This window comes from Diplotaxodon limnothrissa, linkage group LG18, assembly GCF_057381915.1.
Source record: "Diplotaxodon limnothrissa isolate DT_005_m linkage group LG18, D_limnothrissa_male_GT1.1, whole genome shotgun sequence".
NCBI lineage: Eukaryota > Metazoa > Chordata > Actinopteri > Cichliformes > Cichlidae > Diplotaxodon > Diplotaxodon limnothrissa.
The window spans coordinates 22,287,878-22,298,537 of NC_140613.1; the positions used below are offsets into that span (position 1 = coordinate 22,287,878).

General features: G+C 40.1%; 1 protein-coding gene across 1 annotated transcript; it reads left to right on the plus strand.

Annotated features, from left to right (window-relative positions):
- Positions 1-5,772: 5,772 nt before the first annotated feature.
- On the plus strand, positions 5,773-6,663 carry LOC146613587 (G protein-coupled receptor 35). The gene has a single exon (XM_085378564.1). The coding sequence runs from the start codon at positions 5,773-5,775 to the stop codon at positions 6,661-6,663; it is 891 nt and encodes a 296-aa protein (XP_085234690.1).
- Positions 6,664-10,660: the final 3,997 nt, after the last annotated feature.

Genomic DNA, 10,660 nt, shown 5'->3' on the forward strand with positions numbered 1-10,660 from the left:
CATATCCTGTGCAATATTAGATTTCTCCCGTTGTTCTAGAGAATAATATCTTTAAGGCATAAAGTAGCTTTTAATAAAATCACAAGATTGCCCCCTCCCCCCAAAAAATGTAATAACTGCAAAATGCATACTGTAATTACTGATAAACTACATCTAATCCGACATTTCCTCCGCTTTATAGAGTTCCTCATCTTGTTATGAATGTTAAAGGGTGTTATAATGGGAAATCGTGTGGCTGCACTACATTGATTTGCAGGTATTTTACTTACTTAAGCCACTCTATTTAAAAGAGAGGCCCACAGTCAATGCTCATTTAATTCTGACCTTCAGGCTTTCCCCTAGGATCACAGTTTAGTTCACAGAGGACCCAGACGGATGGAGCCGATTACTCTTTTTTTTTTTTAAAGCGACTGTAAAACTTTCCTGAAACCAAGCTGCAGGGCCTAAAATAGCTTTAACTAGTAAAAGGACAAGCTCACACTTTGAGCCTCTCTGCTCTGTCATCTGTTTTCTCATTATTTCCATTAAGCCCGTCAAAAAAAACCCTTTCCAGATTACATTTTCAGTCACTCCATATAAAATCAGTTGATCACTTTCAGTAGTTTTCGTCAGTAATTCCCTTACGTTGGATGAACTTTCAGCCCGCTCCAACTTTTTTTTGTGGAAGTCCAAGTCTAACGCAAAAAATCTAACATTCTTCTAGTTCTAGTTTTCTAGTATTTCGTGCTTTGTCATCATAGTCCCTGAAAAATCATTGACAGGAAGTATAAGCTTAAAACCCACATTATGAATCAGTCACTCACACCATGACGGTTTTGTATAAAATGTTGCCAGGAGCCAGAATGACTAACATCCTGGCTCTTGCGTGTGTTGCCTGCTGCTAACTAGCACTTCACTGCCCATCGCTGTCTGGGCTTGTGCACTAAAACTTGAACTCACTGTGGGACCACAGCTGTATAAAGAATTATAATGATGATTATTACATGCATTATTATGGTTACGGTGACAAAAACACAAACACAAGCACACATATTCTGTGACCAATCTGTGGCCCTGTCTAGTTAAATTCCCATTGACTGTGCGGAGTCTGGCTTACATGAGTGTCACCCTCAGAAACATGTCCTCATCATAGAAACACTTTGATGAGGACGTGTTAACAAAATAACTCATGAGCCTGAAGCTGTTTCATCAGGCAGAATAAAGGTAGAAAAAGTCCCGCAGATGTCTTGGTGAGCTCTCAGTCTGTTTCAATGATCTGTGCATGCTCATAAACAGATGTTGAATCCTGGAGTCTTCGGCTGTTGTGCTGTGACTGTCTGCTTTTGACAGCATTTGGAGAAATCATAGGTGGTTTCTGGTTCATCTGCTGACAACAGAAAATGACTTAAACATTTTCACAATCAGGGCTGACACACTGACACATATTTTCCAAGGATCGTCGCTTTCCTGTTTGCGCTTGGTGAAATTTGCTGCCTCCTCTGGTGCATTTTATCTTTACAATCTACTGTCAAGTGAAAAGGAAAGTTTACACCCCGTGATTCAATAGCTTGTAGAAACACTACTAGCAGCAATAATGGGAATTAATAATGGGAATTAACTGTTTTCTGTATGATTTCATCACTCTTCTCTAAAATGTTGCTACAGTTCATTGAGGTTTGTGGGTATTTGTTTATGCAGAGCTTTCTCAAGGTCTTGACACAGCATTTCGGCGGAGTTGAAGTCTTGACTTTTACCAGGTAATTGCAACACTCCAAGTTTTTTCTTTTTCAGGCATTCTTTGTTAAATTTGCTGCTGTGCTTTGGATATTTTTTGGGTTGCACAACCCAGTTTATCTGTCAGACAGATGGTCTCACATTTGACTCTAGAATACTTCAGTATACAGAGGATTTCACTACCAGTTCAATTACTGCAAAACAAGCCCAAATCATCAACCCTCCTGTCATGAACTTTTAACATGCTGACTGAGGCCTGGACAGTTCTCTTTGAGAAATGAGCGGTTTGACCTTGGGGTGAAATTGTTCACACGTCCACTTCTGGGAAGATTGGACACTGTTTTAAATGTTTTCAAGTTGTGATTAATTTCTCACGCTGCAGTCAAGAGAGTGGAATACTGAGTCGGGACTTTAAAGTAGGGAATATAACTGGCGAAGAGAGCGAGCTTTCTGAAATAATGCACAAAATGAAGGTAGATTTATCATTTTTGCAGGAGACAAGGTGGAAGGGGAGCAAGAGCTCAGCATTAGAGGGGGATTCAGTGTGTTCTACCATCGTGTAGATGGGGAGAGAAATGGAGTAAAGATAATTTTGAAGGAAAAGCATGTAAATAGTGTTGTGGAGGTGCAGAAAGTCTCATACCGTATCATGAGTTTGAAACTGGAAATTGAAGGGGTGATTTTAAATGTCTGTAGGGCATATACCCCACAGCCTGGATGTCAGGCAGAAGACAAAGAGGAATTTTGGAATAAACTGGAATAGAGTGTTCTCAGGGGAGAGCGACCAGTGATTGGAACATTTTGAGTTCAGTGGACACACTGGTGAAGCGAACAGAGGTCTTGAGGAGGTGTTGGTAGATGTGGTGTTAAGAAGGGAAATGCAGAAGGACAGATGGTAGTGGATTTGGGGGAAAAAAGGATGGAAGTAGCCATAGCCATCAAGATATATTTCACAAGGTGACATAGTATTGGGTGGACTACATCGTATCCAGGAAGTGCAACCGGAAAGAGAAAGGAGATGTCAGGGGAGAATGTAGTTAGGTAGCACTGGATGGTAGTATGTATGATTTTAGAAATCAAGAAGAGAAAGCCAGTGAAGTAGACGCTAGGACAAAATGGTGGAAGTTGAAGTAGGACGAATGTTGCACAGAGTTCAGGGAGGGGTTGAGACAATCTCTGAAAGCTGAAGTGGAAAGGAAAACGGCCAAGAAGGTTTTTGGTTTATCCTCCAGACAGAGGAAAAAGGAGACTTGATGGCTAGGTGTACAGCTAGAAAGAGAGGTTACAAAAGCAAATGCAAAGGCTTATAGTGAGCTGTATGTGAGGCTAAACACTAAGGTGGAGAACAGGAGTTGTGTTGATTAGCTAGTTAAACAGACAAACTGAGGTGGAGTGGACGTGCAGTAGTGTGGGGTGATTAAGGATAGATATGAAAATGTGCTAATATGTAAAGAGAGTGAGTTGAGAAGTTGAAAGGAGCCCTTTAAGGAGCTCATGCTTAAAGAAAATGAGTGAGAGAGGAGGATGGGTGGAGGGCAGTTAGTGAATCAGGAAGTGGAGAGGAAGTGAGGGCAGCCAAGAAGAGAATGAAAGCATGCTGGTCCTTAGGCTGCTACCCCTGCGACCTGGCCCCACATAAGCAGAAGAGGATGGATGGATGGATGGATGTTTAACACAATCTTGTAGAGTGAGAGGATGCTTGAGGAATGATTAAGAAGCGTGTTGTTACAGAACAGAACTACGGAGGGATGAAGTTCATCAGCTATACCATGAAGATATGGAAAAGGGCTGTTAAAGCTAGGAGCCCTACAGATGCAATGTCTGTGTGAAGAGTGTTGATGGAGAAGGTCAGAAGAAGTTGACCTGTAGATGTAGAGAAAGCATATAAAGGTGGAACTATGGTGCTGTACGACAGGAGTGGCAGAGAAGTATGTGAAGGTGATGCAGAACATGCATGACAGGAAGACAGTGGTGAGGTTTGCAGTAGGAGTGACTGAGGATGGGGGTAGCATTACATCAGGGATCAGCTCTGAGCCTCTTCTTGTTTGCAATCATGATGAATGGGTTGATAGATGAGGTCTGGCAAGTCTCTGTGAAGTTTGCAGACGACATTGCTATCTGTAGTGAGAATAGGCAGCAAATGGAAAAGTGCTTGGAAAGGTGGAGGTATGCTCTGGAGAGAAACCTGTAGAAACAAGACAGAATATGTGTGTGGATGGATGGGAGGCAGGTGTAGCAGTGAAAGTGCAAGGTGTAGTGGCAGTTAAAGTAGATGATTTTGAATTCCTGTGGTCAACCATTTAAAGTAAAAGATGGCGCAAAAGAAAGTTGAAGAAGAGAGTGAAGAGAGGATAGCAGAAAGAGCCATGCAGGAGGAGAACAAAAGACCACAATGAGGGAGGAGATGCAGACGGTTGGTGTGACAGAGGATTATAGCAGAAATAGGATGAGACAGAAGCAAATGATCTACAACGGTGATCCCTAAAGAGAGCAGTTGAAAGAAGAAGACTGTGGAATAATGGACTTATAATCTTTGCCCAGACTGATCAGCAGCAATAATTGCTTAAGTAAGATCAGTGCCGATGTCTTTTATCCACTGCTTTGTGTTAACACACACCAGCAAACTGGAAAAACTTCTACATAACTAGAACTCCTGCACAAGGACAAAACTACACCTTTTTAAAAATGTCTTTGAAATGTTACTATACTGCCCTGACTTGGTTCTCTGGTTCCAACCTATTTTAGATCTTTCTTGGATTGCAATGTATTGATTAAAAAATGTAAGAACTTTACAAACATTTTCTCGTATTGCATGCGAACAGCAAGTACTACAGATTCAAAGTGTAGTCATAAAAATCTGCACCAGTTTCATTTTCTCACCACACATCTTTCTGTGTGGCAGGTAGTCTGAAAATAGATACTGTTAGCCTGCCATGAAACCGGCATGATGTGGTGTATCACCATATAGCTCGTGGCTCGTGCTGCTGGACGTTTCTCATGAAATTTATAAACCGAAATGAACAAAGAAGGAAATGAGGCAACCTAACAGCAGATTTGAATTCCGGGCGTTTGTTACTGACACAGAAACATGCTGGTGCAGCAGTACGATAAATCACTTCAGCGAGCTTTATGAAGAAGAGTGCATCTCAGCCGGTGAGTTTTGGTTTCTGATGGTTGACTTTAATCAGGAACTCAAAGTTTATCAGATTTTTCTTCTAGTTTTGACAAATTTCAGCGCTATCAGGAAGTTAGACACGTTACTTTGTTACAGTTACTGTTTCTCACAGTTTTTCTTAGCTGATACTTTACTGGCTGATGTCACTTGGCTGTGAATTGAGTTTCCCTCTTGGGGATGAAGAAGACAGACAGAAGCTCGTGTTGCATGTTTGGAAATGATTAGCTGAAAAGGCAGACTTAATTTCATTTTTTTGTTCTGTTGAACACAATATTGTGAGGCAGTCCTGTAGTTATTGGTGTACAATAGTTGTCTTTGTTATGTATTGCCTGCTTGATAGTTTATACACTTGTTTCACTGTTTAAAAAGGGGAAGATTTTGAATAATGGTTACATCTGATTTTATTTATATACGACCATTTCACTGGAATTTATATTGCAAGGTATTTATATTTAGTCTTACCAGACAGTTATTTTCAAATAATGATGAAACTTGTTAACTGCTGCGCTAATATTTCTGAGTACATATGCAGAGGACATGACTGTAGCAACTCTAAGCAAAGTCAAGCGAGTGCCTTCTACGTTTTCACTTCTTCTAATCACTTCACTGTTTCCCACACTTGCTGAACTCCAGGGTAGATACAGTAACACGTGAGGACCTTTTGTGCTAAAAAGTAAGAGTTAACAGTTACTCCAAGGCAGCATTGTACACTTTAATGTACATATGTCATGAAAATATTCCCTGAAGAGTTGAAAATATATACAGTACACACGCTTTAATGAGTAACATGTGGATTATTATGACTGATTTGCTCGCTTATCTAGACAAGTAATTAACGTATTACTCTGTTTGATTCTAACGCAGGGCCGCAGATACTGAACAATATGTCTGCAAATGAGACCGTTTGCAACATTACCACCAACTGTGCCACGAATTGCACAGTGGATTATCTTCAGGGTCTGGGTTATGCAACTTTGTTTCTTCTGGGTTTCCTGATAAATGCTGCTGCTCTGTATGCCTTCATTACCGTACGGCGCTCGTGGACAGACACGCACATCTATATGTTGAACCTGAACATTGCAGATTTTTCCCTCATCCTTTTCCTGAGCTTCAGGATTTACGATGCCTTCTCCTGCCTGCCTGTAACTTACTTTTGTACCTTTCTCATGTATGTACATTATATCAACATGTATGCCAGCATCTTCACAACAGCAGCCATCAGTGTCCAACGCTACCTGAGTATAAGATTCCCACTGCGTGCCAGATCGTGGAGATGGAAGAAACAGATAGCTTTTGCAGTGTGTTTGGTCATTTGGGTAGTTGTGATAACAGCATGCATTATAGTCCGCAAGGACAACTATCCTGAAAAACTCTGGACATGTTTTGAACGATGTAAAAATATTCCACATCGTACATGGAGTATGACGTCAGTGATATTTATAGGTTTTCTCATCCCACTCCTGATCATCGTTTTCTGCTCCACTCGGATCATCCGTATGTTTTTAAAGGAGGCCGACAAGTCAGAGGAGAAGAAAAACATTGTTGGCATAGTCACAGCCAATATGATTGTGTTTATCGTCTGTTACACGCCGATCCATATCGCCTTTGTTGCTGGCCTCTTTGACGAGCCACAGGAAGACTGGATATGCAAAAGCACTACTGTGCACAAGTATTTACTCTGGTCTGAATGGATTGCTGGCACAAATTGCTGTTTCGATTCCATCAGCTATTGTTTTTTATTGAAAGGCTTTTATTCAAAAGCACGTAACTCTTAAGGCAGCATTTGAGTGTGTTATTTAAAGAGGCAAAATACCGTAAAGTTCAGTTATATTTGAAGTCAAAAGTTAAACTAGAAGAAGATCTTAAAGCCTGAGGCTTTGATAAATATGTAGAACACATGGGCAAAAATACAGGTCAAATGACCACAATGAATCAGAGCTGCTGTTTAACTTAGGTAAATGTTTGTTCAGTCACAGATATCAGACAACAAGATGTATGCTAACTTAAATGTATTTCATTTAGGTGCTGTTTTGTCATCTCCACACACATTTTTAAGAAAATCTAATAGACCATAAAAACAAGAAAAGACAAATACTTTAGAAATCTGTCAAAAACATCCATCCCTCATGCATAATTTAAGTGAATAATCTGTGACTCGTATGGATGATTTTTTCTGACAGCTTAGATATATCTGACTGTTCCCTTGGTTGCCACGAACTGTTTGTAGTCTGCAACAGCAAAAGCTGATTACCATGCCTACCAATGCTTAACAAAACCAATCTAAGGACTTAAAGAATATTAACGTAAAACTCACATTTACTGCACATGTAGGCATGCTGGGAGTGGGTGTCCCATTCTCCACACTGATGGCACAATGCATGAAGGGGCTTTCTAGTAAATTTCACCTGCTCTGATTGACATTTGCTGAAGACAAGTACCTGAAATCTCTGAGAATTAAAGTGAAGAAGCTGTGGTACACTGTGAGAATCACAGGAATCCACTTGATACATTTGGTTTTCACAAAAAGTTGGAATACCGCTGCTACTCTTTGACCATTTTAAAAATGTCTCTTGCTCTCTCAAGACATTTTTTGACTTTTAAAACATTGGTTCCATTTGAGTTACTTAGCAATGGAGCAGCTGATTGACTTATTGCATTAAAATAAATATTTGACTGTTTTTTGTGATTTGTTCTTTTTTATGTATTATGACATATGATTCCTTTTTCGCAGAGGCAATTTTATAGTCTATGAAGTACACAAATATTCCTGGTTAGCTATGGAAATTTGTATTAGTTGCACAGCAAGATTAGTAGTGTTGACGCAAAGCAAGAAGGTCCTGGGTTTGAATCAACTGTCTGTGCGGAGTTTGCATGTTGTCTGTGGGTACTCTGGCTTCCTTCCTTCTAGTCCATGGTGATTTAAATTGCCCATAAGTGTGAATGGTTGTCTGTTTCTCTTTTAGGCCTGTGACAGGTTGTTGGCCTGTCCAGGCAGCTCATATGGTAAATGGCATCAACCCCTGTAAACCTGAATTGGATAAGTGGAAGAGAATGGATTTCTTTTTTTCCTTTTTTTTATTATCTGTGTTTATTTCCCAGTGACTCATTGGTATATATCAGTTGTCTTTAACACCTGGCTTGGACTGACTCAATAAATTGCTGTATTAAGTCTTAGTTAATGTGTGTTATGTATGTTTTATATTTGTCTTAAGCTATAAATATCTGTATTTTTTTTAAAACCCATTATGTCTTCTGTGCTGTCTGTGTGATGTTCATAGCAAAACAGGAAAGGAGATAACAAAGGCTTTGCTTTGCCAGCTTTGCTACACACCTCTCATCAAAACATCAGTCTGTCTCAGGCGTATAGCAGCACAGACAGACAATGTGCACTTAACAGAAGCGGGCCCATGGGAGTTTGTGTCCTTCACTCCTTCCTGTGTGAAACCCAGGAGCACATGAATGCAGGCCAGTGTCCAGCTCCCTCTAGTGGCAAGAAAAGCACATGCTTGAAAGATTTTCCACTTCCTCTGCTCTGAATCTGTCTGCTCTGAAGCCTAAAGCTGCCAGTTTCGAGACAAATATGTCTCATTTAAAGAAAATAAACTGCGATAATGATATACACATCACTCTAGACGGCAGCGAAGCAATCATGCTGCATTAGTGACTGTGCATTTGTGTGTGCACTGTGTGCGTGGGCACGTGTATAATGACATGCATTTATTTTAATGAGTGCATTCAAAACCACACGCGACAACATTAGCAGTCAATTATATAATGCCATTTAATAGCAGTACTCCAAAGATTGATGATTATTATATCAGCAGTGGCTTAGCGACTGCAAAACTTGGCAGGCATCAGTCAAATGAGACGGCTCAGCTCAGACTGAGGTCAGGCCTGCGACTCTACTCTAACGACAGGAAGGAAACTGCTGAAGTCTGCGTTCAGCCAATAGTCACGTAAATACTGTACATACGTCTTATTCACAGTATCGTCACCGAAAAAATAGCCTCGCACTTCAGCAACCGCGCTGCCTTAGAAGAGCACGGATCCCCCCCTCCCAATTTCCACACCCCCATCCCTGAAACCACACAGGTACACAATACATTCAGGATGGTTATTTACATTATTCACAAATGTTATGGAGAACAGCTCCCTTTTAGAAAGAAAAGGAAAGAAACCCCCACACAGTTTGTGCTTTTCCTTATTTCTGCACATTGTAATGGTGCCAAACAAAAGTGATTACATTCATTCACTCGGGATGCTGACGAGCGGTTTTCAAGATCCTCCAGTATGGCAGTTGGTTGACGATGACAGACAGACAATCACCAGACTACAGACTACACAACGAAACGTCCATAATCAGGAAATGAGCTACACAGTGTTCCCTCAATGCACTTCAGTCCATTTGAGGGTTTGCTTATGAACTACTTATAAAACATTATTATTATTGTTAGATATCTGCTATTCAGTTCATGTCACGGCACCAGCGAAAACATTAATAGTGTTGAAAGGGCATGACAGAGTATGTAATGTATGCTTACATATGTACAGTATATGGCGTGATGTATTAAACCTAAGATCAGGGTTTTTTTTCCCGGTCTGCTGCGCTTTCTATCTAAAACGTGTTGGAGATACATCAGCTGTAGAAAAGTCAGCCTTCTCTTGAATATAATGGAAGCACATTGCAGTTGCCTTGTGGCGCACAAAGTGCTGAAACACTACATTTGAAAGATTCAGCTGCAATATTTCTACAAAAAGTGTTACTTGGATAAAAAAAAAAACAGCCCACAAACCTTGATGTAGGCAGTTTCATGGAGGAACCAAACTACATCAGCCACATATGTCACTATGCAGAAGGAAGCATCAGGCTCCTTCTCACCAATGATTAAACGTTACGGAGAAAATAGTTCCAATGACAAGCTGCTTACAGCAAGCTTTGTTGTTTTTCCGGGTTTTTTTGAGCAACTGCATCATGATGTGTGGAAAGGGACAAAACTGCTGAGTTTTTATTTTTATTTTTGAAAAGCACAAGGAAATGGTCATCTCTTTCCATTATATTCAAGAGCGGACAAGTATTTCTACAGCTGATGTCTCTAAAGGAGCAACTCACACTATGGATAAAATAAAATAAAGCAAAGCAGACCAGAGGAAGAATACATACATTTCATTTCAGAGGTGAACCGTCCCTTTAAGTAAAAGTAATTTACAAACAGACCCTCAAATAGTGTTTTTAACATTCAGCATCAGGAGCGTCACATGAAGAGAGCTGAAAAAAGTGTATTTTAACAGCAGTACAAGTCGGCATCGCAATGAAAAAAAGAAGAAACATTCATCGCGTTACGTCAAAGGCAGAATTATAAGAAGTATACTGCAATAAGTGAGTTCTTCAACACCACAGTACGTGAGGAAGGTGCACTGCTGACCTAAACTATGTTTTCATGGCACTTTTAAAGTTTCTCCCACTCTTTTTTTTTGCTTCATTAATCAGGCATCAGTAAATCATTCTTCATTTGGGTTTGGCACATTGAAGTAAAGAAAAGAAAAAAAAAGACACCGGCGATGCGTAGTGTCTTGGACATTTCCATCTTGGAGCAGGTCACTGTGAGAATTTTCCACGTTACTCTTATAATGAGACAGTAAAATGCATATTTTTGTTTCCAAGCTGATGCCTGTCTATATTTTTTCTAAGTTACTGTTTGTCTAACATTATGGTCTCACCTAAATTAAAGTTTACTATGTACATATAAACCATATATTGCTGCTCGCTTCGGA